At 50.1% G+C, this 27926-nt stretch overlaps 1 protein-coding gene and 1 long non-coding RNA gene across 3 annotated transcripts in view; one reads left to right on the forward strand and one right to left on the reverse strand.

The window, feature by feature from the left end:
- The window catches only part of ANTXR2 (ANTXR cell adhesion molecule 2), a 77312-nt gene extending 67866 nt beyond the window's left edge, over positions 1–9446 (forward strand). For both annotated transcript variants that reach the window (XM_030239082.2, XM_030239083.2), the window contains exon 17: positions 7610–9446. In XM_030239082.2, the coding sequence (XP_030094942.2) occupies positions 7610–7648 (39 nt within the window). In that variant the 3' untranslated portion in view covers positions 7649–9446. The remainder of the gene's footprint in view (positions 1–7609) is intronic.
- LOC127059513 (uncharacterized) overlaps positions 1–27926 on the reverse strand; it is a 54106-nt gene that overhangs the window by 20169 nt on the left and 6011 nt on the right. The gene's annotated exons all lie outside the window — the stretch shown is intronic.

Raw genomic sequence — 27926 nt, forward strand, 5'->3', positions numbered from 1 at the left:
TTCAAACAGATTGACATCTTCCCACAGAATTTCTGCAGTGGATTTTTTGGTTATAGTATTTGTATGATAACTAGCTTAAAATGATTTCCATAGTGTCCTAAATACCACAGAACTGGGCTGCCTTCTCTCCTTACAAGCAATTGCCACATGCCAGTCAGATGCTGTATAATCCGTGGGCCAGGATCTGAATGCTGTGCCATTGCTCTGTTATGGGCTCACAACACGTGCCTGGATGACTTACACACCCAAAGCCATAGAGCACCTGGGTCTTAAATCTCTGGGCCATCTGAAGAGGAGAGTCTCTTCAGAAAGGCCCAGGTTAGAGAGCTGATCGGAAAACGACATGGCAAAATATTCCTAAAGGAAACAGATTTTAGGAGAGGCCTGAGCTGAGGTCGACAGAGCAGAAGTGGAGTTTAAGGAGAAGGGGTCTTCTGACAGTTTTGGTTTATCTATTTTGTTCCTACACCTGGTTTCAGAGAAGGATAAATTGCTTTCTTTTCACAGTGGTTGCACAGAGGGGAGGAAGGAAAAACAATGGGAATATTTAACTTGTGCTTTAGAGGTGCCATCCCTAGGAACTCCATACTTCTGATATTCTTTCTTTGTCCTCATAGATAAGAAAAGGCCCCAAAGCACTAGGATTTGCTAATTTATGGTTTCACCAGGCTGGTTCTTGATTCTATGAGACTTGAAGCGAGATGCCTCTATAGTAGCAGATGATCTTTCTTTTTTTCCTAAAAAATACGTACCGAACTCAGGAAGTTGGTTAGAATGCTGACATGAGAAAACTGGCACTAGAGATCAGGCCTGGGGTCAGTTTGTCTAGAGGCACCCTATAACATAAATGGGCTCTCCATTCACAGCAGGGATTCGTCCCAGAAGATTTGTGAAGAGCTCAAAGAGCTGAGACATGTCTCAGAGAAAACCTCTCCCCTGTTCTACCCCACACGCTGCAGTGCTGTGCGTGTGCCTCTCGGAGCTTCACCTGGAAGCATGAATCACAGTCTGACTCCGCAGTGTCCCACAGGAGAAGAGGGAGTTGTCCCAGGGACAGTGCCGCATGTCACTGTGGAGATGGCAGGAGCTGTGTCCTGGTTTTGGCAGCACGTGCGTGAGCGGCTGAGTGTCGGTGCTGGGCAAGGTGTGCGCTGGGTCGGCGCCAGGACACGGAGCACCTTCCCTCGGGCAGCGACACGGCCTCGCTCTGCCTTCCAAGGACTAAGGAGAGATGAAGGAGAAGAGCCCTCCATTGGCAGGTGCCTGCAGTGGAACTGAGAACGTGCCCTTCAGGAAAGGGCCAGACCCTACCAGGTCAGGGGGGTACTTCCAGGGAGGCAGCAGGGCTGGGAGTGAGGGAGGCTCACTGCCAAGGGTCAGGAAGAGTGAGCTAGGGCCCTTGCTCCTTGCTCTGTCCTGAAAAAACAGGGACTCTGTGGGCTATTTCCACATCCTTTCCCTTTGCATAAGCAATGCTTGCCTTGCATGAGGAAAACAACAAACTCCTGCCCTCTAGAGACAGGAGACCTCCAGCTCTGCTGAATAAAATATTTGCCACAACCTCCTTTTGAAGCAGATGCTACAAACGCAGCCAGTTCTGTCCTCCCCCAAGGCCCACGGGCCGGCTCAGCAGCTCAGCACTCCCTCCTCCCAGCCCTGGAAGGCCTGCTCGCAGGAGAGGCAGCTTGTCACAACCACTCTCGGTCAAGGCAGGAGTTTATTTGGACAACTGCTGAATACAGCAGTCATGGAAAACTTGGCAAAGGAAAGAAATCCCTCCCTTTTCTTGCTGTCCAAACCCGTCAGGGCAGGACGACCAGTGCTGACACCAGCCCAGCGCCCGCTCCTGCCCGCTCCCTGGCTGCCCACAGCCCTGTGCCGTCTCCATTCCGCCTTGCCCACGACAGGGTGCAGGGCACCGGCACACAGGTGGGGCGCAGGTGGCTCTCGCTGGGTGCCACAGACACGGAGCTGCAGAGCCCCTGCACCTGGGTCCCACCGGGATACACCCCTGGTGACATGCACTGCCAGCATGGAGCAACTGTGCTGACTGGTCCCTATGCCCAGTTCCCAAGTAAGTGCTGCTCATGGGCACAAAGCTGCTCTAATGGCATTTCCTCCAAGCTGCCAGCGCACTAAAGACACCCTTGGCTCCCAGGGCTGCAGCAGCTGTGTGCAGTGCTGTCCATGCTGCGAGTACCAAGTGGGCATGAGCCACCCCACGTGCCAACAGCAGCATTTCACACATAAACATGCCCTGCCCTCCTCAGTGTCTGCCCCAAGCACGTCTACATCACAGGCACTGAAAAATAAAATCTTCCAACTTAGCATCATTAAACTACGTCTTTGAAACCTCTCCCTGGCAGGTTTGGTTTGCTGGCCTGTGCTCCAAAATACAGCATTTATCAGGTGTGAAACATAGGAACTGCTTTTTAAAACAACTTAGTCCTGTCTTCCTACCCTTTTTTCCCACAGCTAAAGCAGGTCCAGGGGGTGGAAGGTGGCTGTGAGGTACCTATAACTGTGCAGCCTTTTTTTGGGTTCCCTTCGGAAACCACTTCCTGGACCCCAGACCTTGTGATCTTTAGAAGTTGACATCCAGGACTGTGGGATTGCTGGGAAAGATCATGAGGTTCATGCACACATGCTAAGGAGGCTACAGTACATACATCTGAGGAAAACACACAAATTAACATCCCTTTCCACTGAGGCTGCTGGCAAAATTTGTTGAAGTGAAAAACCAAATTCTTGCTAGGGCCCAAATAGCACCATTCAGTTGTAGTTCGTTTCTTTTCATGATGTCGTGTTACTTTAGGAGGCCTTTGAGGCCACCCTGGGGTGTTCTCGGAGCTCACACCTCAGCTCTGTTTCAGCCAGCAGTTCAGGAATTGCGGGAAAAAGCTGCCTCAAGGAGCCCCAGGAACAGATCCTGGTGCCTGCAGCAGTAACAGTGGCTCAGGAGCACTCCTATAAGGAGTTGCTGCTGATGAATTGTGTAACAAACGGCCTGTCCAGCAGCAGGTCGTGCTGTGAGGCAGCTCTCCGGGGTAAAGTCCTGCTCCCACACCATGGCTCAGGGGCGCCCACTGGGACCTCTGCAGGTGCCACCTGCACAATGGCAGGTGACAGGAAGAACTAGCAATGGGCTTTCCTGACATCAGACAAACGTGCTGGTGGCAGCACACCTGGGCGCAGAGGAGGTCTGAGTGCTCAGAGCCTGGCAGCACAGCCCTGGGCTTGGTGTCAGCAGGATGGGAAACCAGTTTCAACAGCCCACAACACCCTGAGCTTCCCAGGGGTCTGGGATGAGGGATTACCACATTGTGGGGAACAAAGAGCAAAGGGGAGGGAGATGATGCCAGCATCCAGTCCCCAACGGCTGTTTAGAGCGGCAGAGGATGGGGTAGGTTAGCAGCCCTTCTCCACAGTAAAGAGTGGTCTTAAAAAAAATAAACAAACGTTCCTTCAGCTGTACACTTGTCAGTGGGTATTTATGGAGTGATTGAGTGTTGTAACTGAAATAGATCCCGGGCAGTGGAGCCAGGAAGAGGCGGTCAGATTTAATGCCAGAGAGGTTTTAGTGCCCGCATGGGCCAGGTGACACAAGCTGTAGGTAATGCTGCTTCTGCCACCTCTGGAACATGGAGGTCACTGAGGGCCCTCTCAGACAGCAGGGTTTGGCCCTGCACAGGCACTCTGGTTCTGCTCCCACTGCCCAGGGGAAGTGCCAGGATCAGTTCAGCAAGGAAACAGGACTCTGAGGCAGGTACTGCCAAGCACTGGCACCTCAGTGCCCAGTTTGAATACTCCCTCAGAATTCCCTTTTATTGTCACCATTGCATACACGAGTGTGCAGGTCCAGCACCCATGCCTTATCCCTGTGAGCAGCAGATGGGGAGGTAATGACTCTGAAGAGGTGTGGAAAGCAGGAAATGGCCTGTTTCCTTGCATTACCAAAGAGGAAGAGGTGTACACAGTCCTGTCTGTTTGTGCAAGGGCTAAAGGGAAGAACCCACTGCCCTCAACTTGGGTCCTTAGAGGGAGGCAAAGTGCAGGCTGGGCCACAGGGTGTATGTGAGAAGAAACAGAATCAGATAAAGCAGGTTCTTGCCTGCTGACCCACACTGCAGCAGCAGCCTGGGCAGGCTGTCCTGGGGAGCTGTTGGGAGCAGACCACTTCCCAGGGACAGGCTGTGCTCAAAGGGATGTGCTCGTGGGGGGTGGAAGATGCTCTGGTAGTGCTGTGAGGATGGGGCAACAGCAACCACACAGCAGTGTTCAATAGGTGTCTTGGGAGGGACATTATTCTGAAGGCCTGTCTTTCCTCGTGGCTCTGCAGGCACTGATCACAGAGTGCAGGATCAATGCCAAATCCCAAAAGGGCATGAGCTCCTCATGGGACACTGCAGCTGAGGTAGGAGCACAGGAGTCTCAGCAATGGGCAGTGGGGATCTCAGTCCTCCAAGGCCAGGAGAAGCCAAGCTTTTAGGACACTGGGTATCACACGGAGCAACGACTGTCCAGGCAGAACAGTGCTGCCAAGTGCTCCTCTAGGAAAAGCAGTTGTTCTTAGTCCTGAGGCAGATGCTGAACACACCAGCAATACCACCCATGGAAACTTTCCCCACAGATACAACTACTGAGCATGCTAAAGGAAGCACGCACGGACAAGCACCAGAGACTAGGCAGAGCAGCTCAGCCTGGAGGCTCAGTGCGGTCACACCCCATCCTGGATCCAGCCTGCTTCACCTGCCCTTCGGAATTCCTGACATTAGAAGGGCTCCAGAGGAGCCCGTGCCATGTTCTCCTCCCCCTGCTGGAGCCCAGAATTCCCCTGGGATTGCGGGACAGCACCATGTGTCTGCTCACACACACACAGACACCCCAAAGTGCTTGTCACTCCTGCCTCGCTGCAGTCAATGGCCAAGCTCCAGGCCCAGGTGGCCACTGTCCCAAAGTGATCTCTCTTCCCCCCTTACCCCCAGCACTGCCCACAGAGCCTTACGGACTTGGAGAGGGACACGAGGGGGAGAGCTGCTCCTGCAGGCCCCTCCTGGTGCCTTGTTTTGGGCATTGCCAGGCGAGGTGCTAACCTGGGGTTTGGTGTGAGCACCCACTCCCTGAGATCCCCTGCCCTGTGAGAATTTCCACCCTGACCTGTAACTTAGATTCAGTAAGAAATTCAACAACTAAAGAAATGGCTTTGATGTCATATAAAAGCCTTCCTTCTTAGGTAAACCCCCTTGCCATAGATCTCTTTCCTGCTTTTTTCTTGCTGTTAAGAGACCTGCCACATTCATCCCCTGCAGTACCTCTGGTGCATCTGTGAGCATGAGGGTGAGGTTCTTCCTATTGGATCTGGTGCATGGAGACAGATCTTATATTCCCTGCAAAGATCACAGAATGCATGCATAACTCATTTTTTAATTACTCTCGTGCTAAACCACTAATTTAGTGCAATTTCATACGGACTACATGTTGGTATTGTTAAGGTTTATGAACCAGTGATTTACAAGGCATGGTACGTCAGAACTCAAATTGGTTGATGATTTAATTGAGCACAGGGACACGACTGTAACAGTTACTCCCCACACTGGGGTATCCTGGCAATGCCATCAAGATGAGAATGCACTGGTGAAATTGGTTACATGGAACATGCATGTTTTAATTGGGAAGTCCAAAGCCAGACTTGTGAGACTAATGTTTAGTAAATAGTGCTTCTACTTAAGTAAATAGTTCTCTCTGTAAAGGTCAGATTAATCAGAAGAAGAATTTAATATTCTGTTTCTAAAAGCTGGTCCCAATGATGACACATGTATTGCTGCATGGGAGGTTTTGGATGCCTTTCGAGGAAGGACTTCCATGAGTCCAGAGGTTTTTCTCCACACCAGTTTGCAGGAGACAGTGCTGTTGGTCACATCACTGAGTTTCTAGTAATGAAAACCTGCAGCTCATACTGATCTGAAGTGATAAACCCCTAACAAGTGAACATCAGCCTTTCATTTCCTGCCTGCCTCAGTCTGCCCATCTAGAATGCAAATGGTTGAACTTCCCACTTACACTGACAGTCTGTTTGTTATTACGTGTAACATGTCTGATGCTGACAGTGTTTGGAGAGCTGGTGTTTCTTGGGGCTCTGAGATTCCCCAGCTCAGAGTGCTTTCCCTGCCAGTGACACGGGCAACAGTCTGCCTGACCACACAAATTCTTTCTCTCCTCGCTTCTCCATGAGTCATGGAATAAAGAAGGTGGGGGCAGAGATGTGGGAGATGAGTGGGGAACCAGAAAGGGCAGTGCTTGTTTAAGGTTCTCCTCTCTCCCTGCTCTGCCTAGAAGCACTCATCCTGGCAGAAAAGCCATGTGGACATGGCATTTGGGGACACGGTGGTGGCCTTGCCGGTGACGAAGGAATGGTTGGACTACATGATCTTAAGAGCTTTTCAAGCCTAAAGGATTCCATGACATATCTCTCTGCATCTCTTCTACATTTATAATACAGATGGTGGCAGCCAGAAGTTCCTAAGTTCCTGTCCCCACCGTTTCACCCGTTCTATATTTCTTAAACAGCTGACAGAAACAGAACTGAAACATCAGGAAACCCCTTGATGAGAACACTGCCCCTCTTGTGCCAAAGCCAAGACCTGCTTGAGTCATGCCAGATAACCGTGTGCCATCACCCTTCTTGATACCCAGAAAAACTGGAGATCAAACTAAATGAATGACAGGAATATGAAACCCCACCCAATTTAATTTGGCAGTTCCATAATCTCCCAGGTTTGAGCAGAGAGCAGAAATAAAAGCAGAAATAAATAAGGATTCAGAGCACAAGCAGTGCTGCCTGCTCCAAAGCCAGCACTGTTCACGTGGCACTATCCTTGAGAGATGCCCGTGACCAAAGGGAAGGAATTGCTGCTGTGCCAGAGAGCTGCTTTGAGGCAGCACACCCTACTCCAACACCCCATGACCCTGTGAGAGTTTAGGCATTTAAAAGAGCTCCAAGTGAATAAAAAAGGTTGAAGATTTCACTGTTGGATTTGTTTCATTTCAGCTACACTGAAAGCTGTCAGATTCACCTGGACCCCTTTATGGATGCAGCATCACAAGAAACCCCTTTTCCTTCTGTGCACAGCAATTTACAGATCCTAAGTGCAGGGTCTCTAGGTGCAGAGCTAGGGTTATTGCTAATAAAATGCAGTTTCAGATCAGCAGCAGCTCTGCTAACTAACAGTCACATCTATCCACGTTCACTGCGTGAGGACCTGGCTCAGGGGAGATTTGGGGGCAGGATCTGCCTTTCCCATGCTCTTCCCTCCCCACGGTCAGATGGTTTGGGTTTGCTCACTGCAGCTTGACAGAATTTATGAATTATGCTCACAGAAGGCCTGGGAGTGTCAGAATGTGTCGCCCGTGTCCTCGTGCTTGCCTAGAGCCTGCATTTGTAAGGCAAATGTGGTGCCTCACTCTGGGTAATTTCCATTAATTCTTAAAAGGTTTTTCATGGGTTTGTTATTTTCCCAAACATCTGAATTTCAATTACAGCCTCCTTCTAGCATCCAGCAACCTCTATCTGTCTGCTATTCCACTAGTAACAGCTTCTCTCTTCCCTCAGGGCCGCTGTATCAACTTCACCCGAGTTCCCTCTCAGTAGAGGAGAAGCAGCGGATACCGGGAGGAGAGACAGCCACACTGCCACTGTCCTACCCAGCTGAGAGAACCGAGCCCTTCCTCGCACCCCTTTGGACCATCTTGCAGCCCAAGCTCCACAGGTTCCTGCATCCCTGCTCCGGGAGCCCGCGTTCCAACTCCGCACTGGTGCTCTGCCCGTGCCCCAGAGAGCAGCACTGCCACGTGTGCCTGGCTCTGTGCGACACTGAAGGGACAGCACAGACACCAAAGATGAGAATGCTTTTCTATTTTTTGTTATTTGCTGTTTTTTTAAGGAACTACAGATTCTCAGGACGCAATGTGCTTTTAGCGGCGACGTAGCGTTCCTCAGCTGCAGCGGAGGCACGTGGTATTTACACAGGGACTACTCGCCACGGGCACAGGATAACAATTCCTACCAGGCTAAGCAGGCGCAGAGCCAAGTGCCTCAGAGCCATGTCAGATCCCCAGCCCTTGCCAGCTCCCTCCGTTGTGCCTTACGGGAACCTTCTGACTGAAAATCTTGTCACTCTAGCACTGAGAAGTGCACACGCATGACAAAATGTAGACAGGATGCCTCGAGGTATCGATAGCGAGCAAGACTTTGCCCTTTAGTTTTTGAAGACACCTTTCTTTCATTATGCACCCGGGACAGGAAGGAATTACTAGAGCGTTATTCCGCGCAAAGACAGCCTGTAAGCAGAGATCTCGAGCCGAATTGGAGGGACTGATGCTTCAAGACCTTGACACTGTGGCTGGTGGTTTTTTCCCCTTTCCTGCATTCACAGTTCAGTAGCGCATAAAACATCATCATCTATAAACATACCTAGCAGTCGTAGGCTTGTGTATTTTTTTTTTATACTAAAAAAAGCAGTAGCCACTACGCTGGTATCTCAGGGTTTTTTCCCCCCGCAAATCTCCAAGGGCTCTTCAGCGTCACAAGCCAGCAACCCTCTTTGCATGAGAATTTCAAAGTTTAATTAATATAATTAAAGGCAACAGCAAGCAGCAGCCTGTGAAGATTTTGCTCATCTTTTTTATGCCTTTTGACATTGAATGACCTATTACTGTATGTGCGTTCCTCAGCGGCGGAGGGGGCGCCGAGCGTTGGGTACGATTCCGAGTGGGAAAGACCCCTTTCCTTCAATTCGGAAATTAAATTTATGGGAGCGCCGGCCATCACCAAACATCGACAATGTATGTATTATAATTTTTAGAAAAACCAGTGTCGTGTCACGTCGACGATGCCAAATTATGTTAGCGTGAGCGGAAACACTGTGGGGGAGGAAGGAGGGAGCAGCTGAAGAAAAAGGCTCAAATGATCCAGTCACTTTCGATACTGTACTTCAGAGGCAGAATGGATATTCGAGTCGAAACCTGACAAAGCGCGCCCGCTTTGATGGGAACTGGTATAGACAATGACCAGTGGCTGGGTCAGTGGGATGTCTCTCTGCGAGCAGGGAGGCTTATCAAATGACACTAAAAATAAGTTCAACAACCATCATGTTGGAGGGGAAAAGGCGAACATTTCACATTTGGTGGGCATGAATGTGCGCAAGATGGAAAGAGCAATGCGGAGCATCCTGGGCTAATTATCTCCTTTGTGCTCTTCATTGGAATCGCAAGGGACAGAAATAATTCTCTTGGTCCATGTCCAAATCCGTGGCACTGCCCAAAGATGCCTTTACATTTATCCACTCGCTTACATCTTCTGCTTGAGTTTATTTATGTCACTGGTAGCCTCATCAGCAACAGCCATGTCTACACATTAGACTATAAATAAAATTATTATCTAAGTTTCAGTCATTATTTCTGTCTTCTACTCCCCCATAGCCTCTGCATCATTCCCAGAGCTCAGACCTCCATTTTCCAGCACCATGGTGACCCATGGTACTGACTTCCAGAGGCAGCCCACTTTCCTTTGCACAGCGTGGCCAGGAAAGCTGCCACAGCCGCACCCAGGAGTCCTGGCCACCCAGGGCCGGCAAGAACCCTTCCAACACCACAAGGATGCTGCTCGTGCCTTGTGGAGCACCAGCCACACAACCAGAACCACTAAGTGCCTGCAGCGATGGCCTGTTTGCTGCAGAACAATAGCGTGGGTGGCACTGGCCCCGGGCTGGGGATGTCTGACCCACAGAGCCCAACCAGCAAGCCCTTGGCTGAGCTGAAGTACCTGACTAAATCTCTGTGCAGTCTCCAGCCCAACCCAGGACCAAGAGCGAGTGCTGGGCAGGTGTGCCAGGACACAGGTGAGGTCCTGCAGTGCTCCTCGAGGTGCTGAGGCTGCACAGCTGGAAGCACTGAGCTCACCAGATGCTAGGTTAAAACACAATCGGCTCCCTCTCACTTTGCCTTCATTTTTCATGCACACACGACACATTCCAAGGTATCACTGGAGCGCTGGCTCATGTTCTGAGCTGCACTATGTAACAAGACAACATGCAGATGAAGAAAGTTTTTCCCTCATGTTTCATCTGCTGCCTCTCGAAGAATATTTGTAACCAACTGAGACACTGAAGTAGAAATCCACTGATCATTATTTGTCCTTTCTGCCTGTGCCCACTGAAAAGAAGCAGTTCTTCATAGAAAGGCTGATCCCAAGCTAAACTGCATTTCGGGTCCCTACGTGGATTTTCCCATCTAACTGGCACAATATCACAGCACGTTACACCCGGCATTTTGGTGCAGATAATACCTGAGAATTTCCTTATTACACAGCGTGGAAATGTCCATCAGAAGTAATTTGGGGGGCAAGAGGCCCAGGGTGACATAAAATCTACTGATTCAGATGACACAAATGAGACTTCCTTGGCAGGAGTCCTCAGGCTGCCTCAGAGAACTCTAAAGAGCTGCGTACAAAGAGCCCAGCAATGCCACCAAGCAACCCCAAAGGGCTCCTCTAACCAGCGAGGCAAGGGAGAACTCACAGGAACAAGACCCTCAGTATAACAAGGCTTTGTTTATTTTTATATGTTATTATAAGAGCAGAAATGAATTAGCTGGAGTTAACATGGACTAAAAATTAATTTTGCCATGTTCCCTTTCAGTTTTTTGATTTAACAAGAACTACAGCATTCATCAGGCATGAACCTGCTGGGTGTAACTCTGGGGAGCTGGGTCAGACTGATCCAAGGCAAAATGGAAGGGAATTCTGAGTGCTGTGATGCAGGCTCATCCCAAGCTTTAGGCACCACAGGACAGTCCTGCCTGACTGGTACTAATTCCTTCTGGGGATTTTCCTGCAGGAAATTTCTGAGCTGCATCCCTCTTCTTCTCATCATCCCTAAGGTGACACCACAGCTCTGCATTTCCCATACTGCAGTTTGTTTTACACACTTGACTCAGCCTCATTACACTAGAACGCTCCCACACAGGTGCCTTCCCACTCCTGCAGGTGCTGGGGTTTAGTGGCAAAGATGAAGTTATCTTTGACTCCTCTCAGCAATGGCACCTCATGCAGGTCATCATGGGTTTGCATCTCTTTCCTGGGATTCTCACAAACTCCCAGGACACAGAGTGCCCTAGTCATTGTTGTCACCTTACCATGTCCTCATGGTTCAAATCATACTGACATACTCCAGAGAAAAAACAAAGGTCAAAGTTCTAAGTAGAGGAGGTTTTGTTTTTCCTTTCTGATGCTTCTCCTGCACGAGTAGGAGGAACTTGGGAATTCTATATTATGTAATTTCAGACCAAATCTCCCTTTCCAGCTGTGGAAGAAGTGGCTTTTTTATTGGTCACAATTCAGACTGCAGGGAAAGGTGAAAGAAACCCAGTGCTACCAAGGAGGGAGGAATCCCCATTCTATTCTCTGTCATAGAGTGGTGCCTCATCATTACAGGCTGGGCTGCAGGACAGGTGTTTGCCTTAGTTCACTGGGAAGCAGCAAAGGCACCAGCACCACCTGTCTTTGCAGTTCAGCTTACGGAACCCCCTCCTTCACCAGAGGAGCCACTGAGGGGAAATTTGGCAGCTCAGCTCTGCGGTGCTGGCAGGCAGGACCCATCTCTGACCGCCCCTCTGTGTGCTGCTGGGTATCCAAAACGGGCAGGGCAGTGTGGCCCTGGGAGCAGGAAGGGCACGGGTGACAGTTCACCTGCCGCAGACACCAAGCTCAGGTGCGGCCAGAGCAAGGGGCTTGGCTGTTGGCCTCACCCAGAGCCAGGGCTCGGGCCCAGGGAGCTGCACCAGAGCAGGACAGTGGGCAAACAGCCTCATGTGGCCAAGGGGGCCGGCACAGCACTCCCAGGAAAAGCCACAGCAGGGGCAGTGTGCTGAGCAGAAACTTCAGAGGCTACAGTGAGCAAGGCAAGGCAGTGCTTCATCTGCTAAAGAGCAGCTTCTGAGTACCTCTTGTGCCCTTACAAAATTACCATCACAATTTCTAGGGAGGGCCTTATTAGACCTGGCATGTCCTATTTTACTTCACAAATCTTTTTTGCATTGGCTCAATTAAAACTGTAATATATTTTTGGGTCCTGTGTAGGTGCCATCTGTTTAACAGTGCAATTGGGTCCTGTGATGCACTTGTAAATTTTGTGCTGCAGTACTTTTTTTAATAATAATGAGGGACTCTGGATGCAAGAAACTGTCTTTACTTGATAACTTTTTTGGGTTTTGGCAGGGAACTCACAATGGTTCTTCCTGAGCTACAAGGATGGCTCCACAGCCCATGGAAAAGCAAAATTTGATTTCCATGTTTGCACCAAAATTGTATTATTTAATTCACACTAATCTTTTTTTCATTTGCTTGCTCTGCCCAATTTTGTAAATGAACCTAATTTCTCAAACGAGAATGCACAGGACTGCTCAGCTGGGGCCTGTGGCTGCTGCTGCCTTCTGGGGAGCTCTGGGATGCACCAGGGGCCCACTGCAACAAACCACAACTATCCTCACTGGGACTGGAAACCAACCACCTTCTGAAACAAAAACCCCACCTGCAAAGCTGGGTGTACACTACAGCACAGCTGAGCCCAGGACAGATCTCCTGAGAAAAAGAACTCAAACATGGTTTTATACTTAGGGGGATTTTAGTACCTTTTTTAGGTCTTCTCTGACGCCACCAGCACCAAAATGCCATTCCTGACTCCCAGTGAATCATAACTAAACCCCAAACCCATCCCATTGATTGGTTCTCCTTTAAAAGCACAATCTCAAATTCTGCTAAACTCTCCAACACATTGTAGGGGAAAATCATCTGCAATGGCACCAATCCTGCAGCATTTGTGGGGTTCCCAGGTTCACTCCACAGCCAGGAGAGGGGTCCCAGGCCTCAGCATTCAGGTTCTCTAAGTGGAACTGCTTTGTTCTGGGTGGTGAATCGGGCAGTACCCAAAAAGCTCCCAGCAGCACTGCTCAGCAGGACACTTAGGAAAACTTGTTCCAAACAGCACACTGCTTCTTAAGCTGCCTTCAGGGACATGGATTTACCTGGAGCACGAGTCCTGCCCATTTCGGGATGTAACAAGACATGACTAAGTCGCAGAGAAATGCCTCCCTGAGTACACCACTGGTCTTAGCATTAACTCAAGGCCCACTTTGGCCCTGAGCACCTGTCCAAGCTCCAACAACAGCCCTCACATCCCTGGAGAATCTCCTGAGGGCCCAGGGAGACCCATCTGCTCCACCTGTGGCACTGGAGCAAGGATTTCCCTGAGATTTAGCACAGCACGGAACCTGACTGCTCAATACCTGCCGGGACAGTGCGGGCTCCAGTGGCCCGAGACACCTTCCCCTCTTTCCCCAAACCACTCCAGGCTATCCATGCATCCTGTGGTTCCTTGGGACAGCTGCCTGGGATTGCCAGCCCCTGGGATAGATGGTGTGTACTGACAGAGCCGCAAGACACTGATTAAATTATGTGCTTTGGCCAACCTGTGTGGGGAAAATTAATTTGAGCGCCAAGTGATGGGTTCAGTGCTGCCTTGTTGGAACGGGGAGGTTGGGCTCTGTGATGCTTCATCTCCTTTTATTTGATTAGGCAAATTAGGAAACAACAGTGTGAAATGCATTATTGTACTGATCTGATGTCCAAAATGTGAATCTCATTAGAGCTCTGGCCTCTATGCTTTTTTTTTTGGTTTCTCTGTAAGCTGAGGAGGAGCAAGTAGGCCAGAAATAAATATTTTTCAAATTACATTGGAATGGCAGTAATAAACATCATATTCTGTACAGGCTTCGGTCCCTGGAACAGCTCCTCATAAAAAGCGTCTCTCAGCTTCTGGAGAAATTCAGCAAACACGTGCTAGGAATGGAGGAGATGCACCAGTGAGAGGAGGTTGAAGCCAGATAGGGCAATCCACCGACCCAAGTGGCCTTAGAGCACTGTGGGGTGAGATCCTGGGAGTAGGGACACTGTGCCCCTCCAAAGGGATACTCCACGGTCCTAAAGCGGGTTCTGCAGGGCTTCTCTTGCTAAGGGTGCATGCTGGGGTGGTTAGGGAGAAGACAGGAACAAAGCAGGAGGGATGGCAGGGTGCCATAAGCCAGGGGACAGCCAGGCACCATCCTGCCATGGCACAGAAAGGGGAGCTGGCTCCAGAGGGCTCTGCTCAGCCCAGGCTGTGCCAGGGCTCCCTGCAGAACCTCCTCACTACAGTGGGCCCTTCTCTGCAAGGCTGAACTCAAGGTCACTCTCTAACATCAGGGGAGAAGAAACGTACAGTGTAAAAGTAAAACTAGACAACACTTCACTGCAAAGGGCTCTCCAAAAAGAGCCAGTGCAGGTATCATTTGGAAAAGGGTCACTTCACAATACAGCCCTTCCAAATTGCAGCTCCAACTCAGAATTAATTATCCTTTCACTGTCTTGGGTTTTCTTTTCTTCTTTGCTTCACATTAACTGCAGCTGAAATTATTTTAAAGCAATGATCTTGAACGTCATGTCCTTCAGCTGGCCCTGAAAATCCATTTTCCATGGAAAGCCTCCTTTCTTCTCCGAGATTTCTGAGAGTGTACAAAGCTCATCAAGGCTCTGGTTCTCTAGGGGTGTCAGATGCTTGGTTAATACCCAGGTGTCTGCCTGCTGGACCAGCTCCAAGGTACTTTATTAGCATGAAGAGGCCTATTTGGAAGCAGTTTAACTCCTTCGGCTCTCAGGGCCTAGCATGTGTCCTGCAGCAGCAGACAGACACCAGGACACTGCCTGTGCACAGCTACAAACGCAGACTCTGAGTCACCTCTACCTGAGATGTCCCACCATCACAACTAGAAAGATCACCTGGTTTTGTCCCACCCACACAAAAGCAGAGGAGAATTGCAGGGACAACTGCAGACCACAGCTCTGCTGCACACTTGAGGCTCAGCTCTTCCCCAAACTGCTTTGAAAAATCCCAGCGGGTGCCTCTTGGGAGCTGTGCCCTCTCATGACAGCAGCAGCATGAGGGGACACTGTGGGGCCTGTTTTCCAGGCAGAGCATGCAGCTCAGCATTCCCAGGCACGGACTGACATGGGATCCTGAGATGCCCTTGTCTCTGGCACTGAGCAGGGCAGAGACAACAAGGGCCTTTGCTGTACCTCCTTTGCTGGAGGGGGACTTGTCCCTGATCCATCCGAGCACACAAACCCCACCAGCAGCAAAGCAATGGAGCAAGTGAAGATCCTGTCAACACACACTTAAAATAAAAACTGTGAGCTGATGCTCTTGGATTTCCAGGGACTGCAGGAAACTTCTGCTCCTGGCTCCAGCAATTTGCCCCAGCAGTGGCAGAATGTCTCAGCATGGTCCCACAGAAGACACCACGATCACTGGAACAATGCACCCTGCTCCAGCTTGCTGCTTAGATCACCTGGTCTGCACCCCACCCTTTGTACATGAGATATTTCCTTTAGTTTCCAGAATGCAAAATTGGACTATGCAAAACAAAGGCAGAAAACACACAATTCCCAGCCTTAAAAATTCAGCTCCCACTTAAAAAGCAAAGCTTCTTTTAAACTGCACACTGTGTTGCTTCAAAGCTTGCAGCAAAGGGCTAAAAATCTGAGCCACCAAGATATTTCAGATTTGAACAAATACGGTCCCACAAGGCTCTGTTTAAAATTTTGAAAGCCCAAGGTTTAAGTTATTTGTGAGCTGTTTGAGGCCTTTTCTTGGATTAAAGAGGCAAAACCTTCCTTGAAGTCTGGGGTGTTTCCAAGTGGCACTTGGCAGCAAGAGAAGAGTGGCATTCAGAGACAGCTGTACTCTCCTTCCCCATGCTGCCGACCAGGCCACAGGACAGGACACACGCACCTCCTCTTGGAGATGATTCCCCCTTGAATGTCACAGCCACGTCTATGCAACCAAAGAAAACATTTAGTGTTGCCAAAGCATTACACAGTGTAGGGAGGCTGTGAGAGAGTGAGGTTCCTGTAGCTGGGCTTCCAAACACGCCGAGGAAACATGGATTTTGGGAAGAGCAAAAGGAAGTTCAAGCCCTCTGCGGAATGGGGCTCCAGAGCCCACAGCAGCTGAGCGGGGAGGAGAGAACAGAAACTGTTAACTCTCATCCCAGCTGGAGGGAAAAGCAGCATTGCTGGTCTGAGCCACAGAGAGCAATCGCGGCCAAGGAAAAGCTCTCACAGTGCTGCTGCTGCGCTGTACCCGACACAGTCCCTTCCAATCTCCATGTCCTCCTGCTCTCAGAGATGTCCCAGTCCTCACACAGAGGTCTCTGGGGATGTCAGCTGAGCCCAGGGATGTCCCCAGCCCTTGGAGAAGGGCCATCATGCTACCTGGTGCAGCTCAAAACATCCACAGCTTCACCTCCCTGCCAGGACAGGACTGCACAAAGGGTTCCTCAACCAGGACCTGGACATTCCTCAGGAGAATTGCCCTGATGAAGCCAATACTGGGCACACTTGACACTGGGAGGTGTTTCTTGTGTCCTCAGAGAACATCTGGAAACCATGCTGGGACATCCACTGCCACTCAAGAAGGCCAGGCCCACCAAGTTGTCCATGAGCAGGCTCCTCCTCCCAGAGCTGCTAAAACTGCACTTCTCTCTTCTCTTCAGGAATGAAGCTATGCCTCTGACATATGCACCAGCTAGAGGAACTCTACCTGCAGGGAGGTGATGAGGACTATTCCACTTGTGGCACTGCTTGTATACAGGGTGGCTGGTGGCAATGGGTGCCTGATTTCCCCTCAAACTGATCCCATGGGGGTGTGAGGGGTTGAAGTAACAAAACCTTCGTGGGACCAAAGAGAGTCCCCTGCTCCTTCTATTTGTTTTCTGTTACACAGAGGCTTCTCCCAGCAGCTGAATTTGAAACAGGACTGGCTTCAAAGGTAAACATTTCTCACAGCTTTCTCATCAACTATATTAAATACAGTCATAACCTCCCCCCCAATATTTTCTGTATTTACTGAAGGATGACGTCCTCCTTGCCTTCAGCGTGTGCCAGATTACTCATAAACCTGGACCATATGCCGCTGCAATTTACTGATGGGCCCAAGCTGTTTTGGTAGATACAAAATCCGAGGGGATTAGGGAGGCTCGAGCCGTGCTGAAAACAGAGCAGCAGCAGTGGGGCAGCTGCTTGCTCTCTTTGCTCAGCCTCAATTTAGGTCAGTGGACAGGAGCTGCCCCATGCCAGGCTGGAGAGCGGGGCTAGCTGTGGGGGCGCACACGGAGGGGATACCAGCCACGGGTGTCTGCCCCGTGGGGGGGCTCGTGAGACCATACTGCTTCCTTGGATCTGGAGCCTGGCTGCCACGCCCCGTGAGGAGCCCTCAGCTCAAAGCCAAAGAGGGCGTGCCTTCCCCCATCCCTGGTGACCCCTGCCTGGCAGCGCACCATGGGATGTGGCAGAGCATGGTGACAGCCACCGGTGGCTCCAGCAGAGCTCCCAGCTGAGACCTGCTGGTGGTCTGGAAGGTGGCTGGGTGACTGGCAAGTCCCCACAGCTGTGTTTCTGTGTACCTGGGCCAGGGAAGAATGTGCTCAGGGAGGGAAAGGACAGCTCAGCTGGAAGCACCATCTGAACCAGAGCCTTTCCTAGGTGGGGGCTATCCAGGGCAGAAGTGCTTGAAGCCAGCCTGTGGCTCCCAGGCCTGCACCTTGGCTGCTTTCTCAAGAGCCTGAACTCCCACGGAACACGGAATGACATAACAGATCTGCTGACTTGAGCACTGCCCATTTAACACCTGGCAGCACACAATGCAGCTGCAGCAAGCAGCTAATTATTCAACAGCTTCTTTGCTGCTGCACTGGAACCATCCTTCCCCTCCACGGTATCCTACACAAGGACCTCCACCACCTTGAACAAAGCCACTGCCTGTCCCCAGGGAATTCCAAAGGTCTGCAGAGAGCACCAGGGAATGGGGACCAGAGTGGTTGAGCACAAGCACCCCAAACTGCCCCATAGGGACAGGAAGCAACCCTGACTATGGCCTGTTGCACATGGAATATAAAACTTCAGTCATGGGAACATGCTTTCCAGAATATTTCTCCACTGGGTATAATTTGGGACTTTCCATCACTTAGAAGATGCTCACAATCAACATAGCCTGACTGGTTTCCAGCTGTCGGAGCTTCCCTCCAGATCACAACGGACCCCACTGCAAGGAGTTGCTCCTAGGGATTACACTGCTCAGCGTGATTAACCAGATTAGAGTGCCCATTATGACTTCTAAGTAAGAGTTCATGATTTTACCTCTTGTGTCTCATCTTGGCAGCTGAAATGCACCAAAAAAAACTGTGGACCTCTATCTGCTGGGCTCCAGAGGGACAGCAGGGCCTGACTGCAAGAGCCTGGCTCAGGCACGCTGTGTCCAGGTCCCTGAGAAGGGTTGGGGGCATGCTGCATCCCACTGGCTGCCAGACCTGGCCCCAGGTCCTCACTGGGGGGGACATCCCTTTGTGCCCACCCAGCACAGCCCAGGGCCCACAGGACCCTGTGAGCCCTGAGCACCCAGTGACAGCTGTCAAGAGACTGAGCACAATTGTCTACAGGAAGGGTATGGCTGGGCTTTTCTGTGTATTTTACAGATTTTTCTCCTCAAGTTTGTCACTGCTGTATCCCAGAGTGACCCCAGACCCACCCCCCCCCACCTTCCTTCAGAGTCAGGGCAGGTGGGATGGAACACACTGCTCCCTGTTCCATGTGCCCAGATATGCCATGCAGATGGGTCTGCAGGGAGAAATGGGGTCTGGCTGCTGATCACTGTTTACAACTCTTATTAAACCCATTCTCCTTTCCTAATTATTATAATAGTTCCTGAAAACACCACCCGTGGACTTTAAACGTTTGATGTGTGCTCTAATGAAAGCTGTGGAATTATCCCATACTCACTGCCACATGGCCCACACAGCAATGGAGATGCTAAATAATTTTTAAAAATTTATAGTTTACAAGATGTATGTCCCATCTGTGACGATGCAGCAGCTCCCAAATGCCCTGAATTTCACCGCATTAACAACACCTCCTAAAACCAACTGGCTGCGCTCCACAGGAAGGTTCAGTAACAACCCCAGGGGGGCATCACAGTGTACACAGGCTGGAGACTGACTTTGTTGGGACCGAATGCCACCCAAGCACACAAACTCCATGGCCAAACCAAGTGCTTCACACCTCCAAGGACCCACACTGCTGTTAGAAGCATTAATCCTATTATACCAGAGAGAAACAAGCTCCTTTCGGCATCTCTGCCTAAGCCCAGCCTAATCATGGGCATGACAACAAAAACCTGGTGAGTTCAAGTGCAGTATCCCTGGAGTGATCGATCCCTGGGGTGAGATAAGGAGTCACTTTTTCCCCCTCTCCCAAGAGACATTCTCTGTCACAAGGCGAAATCGCACAAACTGTGCCCAACTTAAAAACTGAGTTTGGGATGGGAGCCAGAGCAGATGGTTAGGAAAGCTAAACACCGCTGATTTATTTCTTACCCTTTATGCAGCAATATTAGAGACAATGGCCCTGATCAGAACAAATGAGAACAAACACAGGAATGCAGACTCAATAGAGAATTAACAACCAGCACTACCAGATTCCATTATGCTGTGATTAATTCTGAATTTGCGGCAGGATTATCAGCAGCAAACCTCTAGCTCTATCTAACAGAAGCAGTGCCAAAGCATCCAGCCTTTCAGAGAGGGCTCTTCAGTCTGCAAGGGACTCCAAGAGAAAAATGGTGTGGAAGATGTCAGGCTCTGTACTGTAATTCAACTGAAAAATTAACTTCCAGTGCCTCACATCCACCCCAAACTCCAAGAAAACATCAGAAAAATCTGGACAGACACCAGAAGAAGTCTCTGAGTCAGGGAGGTCTGAGGGATGTCACCAGCAAACATGAGGGACAAAGCAACAAGGCTGTCACCCGCCCTTGTCAGGTGTCTCTTACATGAGTGCTGCCTTCAGCCTCCCATTTCCCACTAGGCATACTGTGAGGCTGGGGGGAACATCACCAGGTACTATCCAGCCTCGCCCTTCCCTTGCCAAGGCTTCCTGGGCGCTCTGTTGCACATCATACAAGGCTTTGGTAACATGATGCCTCAGTTTCCAGCACACCGCAGCCTCCCCCCACAGAGCTCCCCTCCCCTGGCAGGGACACAAAGTGCAAGACACCCATTATGGCCTTGTCACCATCAGCATTCCCATAAACAGGCTACATGAATACTTCACAACTGTTGCCCACTGCGCCATGCCACCACTGGCTCTCCTCTCTGTGCAGAGGACACCTGGCCTGGGAACTGCTGCCGGCAGCCACAGGAAATGGACTTGCTGACGAGGGTGTTCAAGGCTGTTATTTGTGACATGCAGCTGAGGTGGGACGCAAAGAGTTCGGCCCTGCTTTGCTCCATTTCCCATAGCTAAGCACACAGTGACAGCTGAGTTTATACCCGGAGCTGCCACGCAGGGATATCTCACTATAACTGCAAAGACCTTTTATTTGTATCGGGCCCCACACCAGCGCTGCATTAATCACCAGAGCTGGGCTCTGTTAATGACCAGCTCCGTAAATCAAACGCAGGAGGTTTGGTTCTTTCCATCCTTGGGCCTCCACGATGGAAAGCAGGGGGTTGCTGCCAGGCTGGGATTTTGGCTGGCACATAGCGGATTATGGCTGCAGTCAATGGCGAGGCATTCCTGCATGTCACCAGTGGGGAGACCACAGAGGTGACGTCACGGCCGGAGTTGTGCTCGGCACAAAAAATCCCAGTACATTACCACAGTCTGCCTTTCAAAGAACTGGTTTCTTATGGCACTTTGTCATTCTCAGGAACAGGCATGAGAGAAGAGCCAATGTCACTGGTTTGATGGAAGTTGCTTGGGATTTTTTATTAGGACCTAGCTGAAAGTTGGGATTTGTTTCCTCCTTCTGTGCACAGAGCTTATTTGCCTGTAACTCCTACAAGATCCCATCTCCTAGCTCCTCCAAAACATTCCTAAAGCAGAGCCAAAAGAGAACAGAGCAGCTGGGAGGAGGTGGGGGACATTTAAGGGTGCTTGCAAAGGCTAGGAACCGTTTTTCCTTCAGGAAAGCCGAAGGCTCAGTAAAAAAGGGACAAGAGCAAAGGCATATGGGAGAGAACTCCAAACACACAGACAGAACCAGGTGATGCACTGAAATACCAGCACACGAAAGACACAGATGCTTACAAGGTAACACAAACCTCCAACCCAGACGTCTTTTACAAAACCAAATCCTTAAAAACTTTCAGCGTTGTTTCTCCTTTCATGAACGTTCATAATTTGGAAAACTCTGGGCTGGAAACTGCTCCAGCTGTTAATGCTCCAGGGGCTGTGTCTGCAGTGAGTCAGTGCCACATGCAGGGACCTTGTGAAAACTCTCTGCAGAGCCCAGAGTGGCTGCCAGCACAGCACTGAGACAACACAGCAACTCTGCTTTTTGGGGCTGCTCAGACCCCCTCCTATGGAACCCAAACACCGTTCTCCTTTGCTCCTGGGTTTTGGTTCCAGCTTAAGAGCCTGTGGAGCAAGAGAAAAGCTGAAACAACTTTATTGCTCAGCGAGGCCAAGCAGGGACCTTGCCTGAAACTCCTCCAGTTTGCTGGACTTCTAGTTTGGCTCCAAGCTTGTACTGAGCTGTAGGCACAAGCTTGGAGCCAACTCTGGGATCACTCAGAGATCCAGGCAGTGCCTACACTCCATATGGAGCTATGCAGCAGTTACCACCCAGGGTCACCTCTAAATTGCACCTAGAAACTGGCCTCCACACCCACATTCTGGAGTTTTGTAGTGCCTGAATGACTTACCATGGAACATGAGTACCTGCTTTAGCAATCTGCGGTCAGGAAAGCTTAGGAGACAGATCTGGCAGTGTTTTTGGCAGGGAAGTAGTGCTTCAGAAGTTCAGGGGTTTGACTCTTCAAAGGGAACAATTAGCACAGCTCTTCAAAGTATACATGGAATGACAGGAAGGAACAGGATGTCTCCCCACAGCCTTTAGCAAAACCCAAATCTAACTCATACCTGTATGAAAGCTGCTGCTCCTGGTGGCAAGATGCTGAGAAATGGCAATGGGAAATGTGCTATGAAGTGTTTTGAACTGGAAGTCAAGAAGACCTCTAGAAAGGGAATTCCCAGCTCACAGATCTAAAAAGGGCTCCCCTTTGCCAAGATGCAACAGTGGCAGCAGGGCTGGGGATCTGCTCTGTGAGAAGGGACAACACAGCAGTGGTACAGCTCACGTCTCAAAGCTTCTGTCATGGGTCTGGGGGACTCCTAGCAAGGTGTTCACGTTCTGTTGCTCCCCACTCCCATCTCCTTCTGTTCCAGGGGCAATAGAATGGATGGGACGTGCTGGGAGAGGGGACAGTGACACCTGTCTTTGGCAGTCATCCCATGTGTTTTCTGGCCCTGGCAAGACAGCAAAGTTCAGGCTCTCTCCTTTCCAAGGGGAAGGAGAGCTGCCCTGGGAAAGCGAACAACATGAACATGATTTGAAGGAGAGCTCTGACCTTAAACCTGAGCTCTGATTCCACAAGGAAAATCCCACTAAAATTGGACAGAAACAGAAGTCACATTTGAGTGACCCACAGGGGAATCCTACATCTGGAGGGCTTCTGTGGGCACTCCAAGTCACCCACTAACTTTACACAAGACAGCAAACAGAAGCAGCAAAGGCAGCGCCTTCCTCATGGGTTACAAACTGTTCTAGCTCAGGGTATTCATCAATGAGCAATAAAGCCTTACTCCTGCTAGTAGGTAGAGAAAGTGGTTCCTATCTTCAACCCAATCCCATTCACTGGGATTCCCCATGCTGGGATGTGCTGACCAGTTCCCTCTCTCTCCCCACAGGCACTGAGGGCAGTTTTGGCTTGTCACCCTCCTGACATAGACACAGGAGAGATTCTTTCTGCACAGGGCAGGAATGACACAGGGGAGTAAAACACAGAATACCCTGGGAACTCTTTTTACAGCCAATGCAGTATCTTTCTGGGAGTGGGGAACTTGCTCATCTTTTCTCCAGTTTCTCTTTTGTAAATACTTAATCTAACTAATTCCCTTCCCTAAGTAGATTTGGATATCGAAATAAATGAAAGAAATGCACCTCTGCTGTGGGCTTAGGTAGAATCCCCAACAACTGTGGCAAATGCTGGGGAGCTGGCATTCCTCTAAAAAAAACCTTTTTTAATTCCTGCTTACATGATTAGGTCCTGAAGCACAGATACATTCAATCACCACCTTGGAGTACCTCGTAAATCTCTGCTCGGTATCAGAGCAACAACAACAGGAAGAAACCTTAAGTGCTTTAGGCAGAATACTCTCATTTGCTGTGCTTTGAGCATGGAGTGTGCTGGCCCACCCCAGGGCACAGGAACAGCCCTAAATTCCTCTCAGGAAAGCTGGGCTCTGATAAGCACCTGCAAGCTATGCTGGATAGGGCACTCAGGTACCTGCACCATCTTTTTTATTGGGGCTCTCACCTCTGGGCTCCTCAGCCACCACAGCTCCGCTCCCCTCCCCTTCCCTATCGCCCCCAGCTGTGCCTGAGATCCCATGCCCTAAAACTACTTCGGAAATGGAGCTGCTTAAACTGCTGCAAGTGTCTGTATGGGTGAATGAAAATCCATTTCACTTCATGTCAAATACAGCTTAAATCCCCACGGGATCAGGGCGAGTTACTACGTGAGTAACAGACATGGTTACAGTAAGTGCCCCTGAGCGTTTCTCCACCAGAGTGATGGGATACAATAATGCCAGTCTGTACCAGCTCTGCCTTGTCTCAATCACACCTTTCTGCCACCGAGACTCCTATCAGATGTAGCGCAAGGTGCCCCTACCCGCAGCAGCTCACTCAGGGACTGTGAGGCAAAGCCACCAGCGCCGCTAAGAGAGAGTGGCTTTAAAGCACAAAACCTCCCTATGCTGACAGAGGCACACTGCATTCAGCTGCCACCTCTGCAGGTAACCAAGGGTGAGTGGTTTGTGGGGGCGGAGGGGAGGGCAGCACTGGGATGGAGGGTTTGGACAGCAGCTGACAGGAAAGGATGCTTGGTGGCCCACTAATAATTGTTTGATCTCACCAAGGGCCTCTCCTGAAATGGTTGGCAGGTGTTAAGCAAAGCAGAAGAAATATGGACAAAAATACACTGCATATCGGTTTGCTCTGAATGCCATTTGCAGTTTGGCCACATGAGAGGACCTTACATGTTTACTCCCTGTAAATGCAGATGTGAAACCTTGCTTTAAGAAAATAAGGAATGCTGGCCTTAAATCCTCACTCACATCCAACTTCCAAATGAGATATAAACATTTAACATAGATAAATGAAGTCAGCACTGATTCATTAGGACCAGCAGAAACACAAGCTGTGCCACAAACATGAAATTTAAAAATTAAAAATTTAAAATCCACTGAAATTTAAAACCTTCTGTACGCAATTTGTGTATGGCCAGCAGGCTGAGGTGGGGGTCTCCCCCACTACTTTACTCATTTCAAGACAAATAGCAGCATCTCTTAGGGCAGACATGCCTGACTATGGCTGTTTGGAGATGCCTTTAGCCTTGTGCCTCAGCCCAGAATTTGTGTGTGCTTCCCTAGGGGAGCGTGCCCGTACTGATCTGGCCCTGGAATCAAGGGCACCTGCAGGCTCCGGTGACAAGCACGGTGGCCACAGTGCACTGCTCTGGCTACCCACGTACGACAGCCAAGCTCTGCTGGGCTGTGCCCAGCACCCCTGCCCGCCCTCCCCATGGCCCAGTCACCTTTGGGGTGTGAGGAGCAGCAGCCAGACCCACGCAGAAAATCACAGGTTGCCCAGGGGCACTTCACACCCCTCCGAGTGCAAATGCCGCCCCTCTGGGCTCAGGAGTCACACGCAGCGACCCCTCCCTCACGCAGGCTCCCATGGCTCCGGAGAGCCCAGCCAGCCCGGCCCCTCCCGCAGCCCGCAAACCTGACAAACCTACAGCTGCTGTGACCTTGCGGCTGTCCTCCGGCCGCAGCCCCCTCGGGAGGAGACACGCGGAGTGGGGACGCCAGCCAGGAGCTGGGCTGTGAGACACGGAGCGGGACACGCTCCGGGAGCAGGCGCCGTGCATGCATGGCTGGTGACCTGTGGGACTCAGGCTGGCGGCTCCTCCAGGGCCCGGCACTTGGCAGGCTCCGCTCCCAGCCCCTTCTGTGCAGCCACAGGCAGGTGCCAAAATGCTGCCCAGCCTGCATGCGCTTCAGAAGGTGAGGGGAAGGTGGAACTGGGCTGCACCAGAGCCTGTGGGCTACCGGGACTGTCTCCTAACACCTCCATCTGCTGTCACCTCACCCCATGGAACGAACTCGCTTATCAGTAGCATCGAGTTCATAACCTCTTTCCTACCATTACACACTGATTTATTTTTTATTAACAGAGGGTGGTAGGAAGACCCAGAAAGGTTTCAGCAGCCTCCTGAGCATGAGGCCAAGACAAAAGGCAAGAAGGCACCCTAGCGAGAACTGCACACTCTAATAAGTCACCAAAACCAGGGAACTTTGCCACTGGACACAGAGAGACTGGGGTAAAACATGACAAACGCCTGAAATCAAGACACAAAAATGGCAAAACCTGAATTTGGAGCAAAGAAATTAGTACATGCTAGACTGAATAAATGCAGAAAGACATGGACAAGGCAGAGGGCTGGGACACACAGAGAAGTTTTCCAAATGGGACTTAATAAACCTCCCAGGTGCCTCCAGCTGTGTCCCTCTGTGCCCCAAAGCACAGTCAGTTGCTTTCTGTACCCTATACTGTCTTTTGCTTTTAGTGGTATTTTTCCTAGGCTTCGGCACCATCAATTGCTGCTCCAATTGACAGCCTTACCCAACAATAGCCCTGACACGAATGTTCTAATTGCGCAGTGTGTGTGGGTGTTTAAAAACACAAAACAAAACTCAAGCAACGGTTTGCTGCTGAACCAGCAGCCTTTCCCCATGGCCAGCACAAACCCACTTTTACACGAGGGCAATGCCCAGCCAGGCACACTCCAGCCACCCAAGTACCAGCAGACATGCTGCTCTCTGGAGAGGACTGGAAGGCTCTTACAGACCCATCTCCTCGCTAAGGGGGTGCCACGGGAGCACCTGGCACACTTGGCACCCGCTCTCGGTTCAAGCAACATCCTGAATGACAAAGAAGAGTTGCCATTGCAAACGTCCATCACCCAAGCTCCATTCACCTCCCTGCATGCTGGGCGAGGGCTGGCACCGGGAAGTGAGCCGGGCTCCCTAAAACAAGGTGGCTGCCTCAGGGAGGGTTATTGCCAATGTTATTGCCATCCACGTATAAATATGTACATGGACCATCATTTTCTTGTAACAAATGGTGAAAGCCACTGCGGTGACAGTGAGGCAGCGCGGGAGCAAGGTGACTTTATCACCTACCCATGACTATGTTTCCCAAGCAGCCTCCTCACCAATCCGGAGCCCTCCATGATCATTAGTTCCTGCACATGGCAGCAATGAAATTGTCCCTTAAAGTAAATCATTCACGGATTTTTATAATCCGAAATAAAATTTTCTAATATTTTTTTCCTAAGTTTTCCAGGTTTAAGGTTTTAATCTTTTATTATTTATTGTGCAGCAGTTGTGAAGGGCATGATGAGCAGCCCAGCGTAAATAGTCATCGGTGGAGGGTCGGTGCCTGACAATGCTGCATTGAATAAATTCATTTCTTTTCTTTTTCTTATTACTCCACATTCTCTCTGAGGGGGTTTGAATACAGCCAGAAAAATAAAAGAGAAAAACAAAACAAACTAAAATCTGCACTTTGGCTTCTGGGTGTTTTCCTGCCTGGTAGCTGAGGCTGCTGATAAATATTCCCTGGAAATGGTGCTGAAGGAGGAAATGGCATATAGATATATTTTCCTTTCTTCCTTCACACTCAGAGCATCAAATTCAAAAGACGACAATTTTCTGCTGGTTGAGATGCAGAGTGTTCCTCTATTTCTGCACTCTACAGGATTTATCACTCTTTTAAACTACTGCAAACACAATTCAACCTTTGCTACCTTTACCTCTGGTCATTTCCTCTGGCCCACCAGAGCCTGAATTAATGCTAATCACAGCAAAACACTGGACATTCTCCTAACTGTAGGCTTAAAAAATAATCCTCTTTCCACAGAAACAGACATAAAATATCTCATTAGACCAATAGCACTACCAGGCACATTCCAGCCTAGAGCATAAAAAAATTTATGTTACGTATAATTTCTTTCTACCTAAATTCTCTGACTCCTGGAACTCTGAGGCAGAACATCCTGGTGTGCCTGCAGGACCCACTTCTCTGTGACACAATAATGCTGTGAATAGAGGACTCTCCAAACTGCACAGTACAGGTGACACAATAATGCCAGGAACTGGAGACTGTCCAAACAGTACACTACAGGTGACACAATAATGCTGTGTCTTGCTGGCACTGTAAGGATGCCACTGGTTTTCTCTTGGAAACAACTTCCCCTTTAATTTCTCTCTGCATTCAAACCGTACAATAACACCGAGAACCATTTCCCTGTACAAGAATCCTACAGTATTTCAATTAAAATCTCTCATCTTTAGACCATTTTTTTCCTGGACACCCCTCCAGTTCCACTCACAGCCGAGGTGCAAAACCCAATTAGTTATTAATTGAGGCACGTTAAAATTCATTAACTCTGCTGGTGAAGCTGAAGCTATAATTAACTGTCTGCCCAGGCTTTTGTTCTTTCATCTCCAGGTAGAAGGTCCCACAGTTAATAGGATAAGGCAGCATCCCACCTCCTCTCTGTGGCAGACAGCCTGGCTCTGGTGCAGTGGGAACGTCCCACCCTAACACTGTCCTTGCAGCTGCCGCCTATCCTGTGCCTCAGGTCAACCAGAG

Source organism: Serinus canaria, chromosome 4 (genome assembly GCF_022539315.1).
Source record: "Serinus canaria isolate serCan28SL12 chromosome 4, serCan2020, whole genome shotgun sequence".
Classification (NCBI taxonomy): Eukaryota; Metazoa; Chordata; class Aves; order Passeriformes; family Fringillidae; genus Serinus; species Serinus canaria.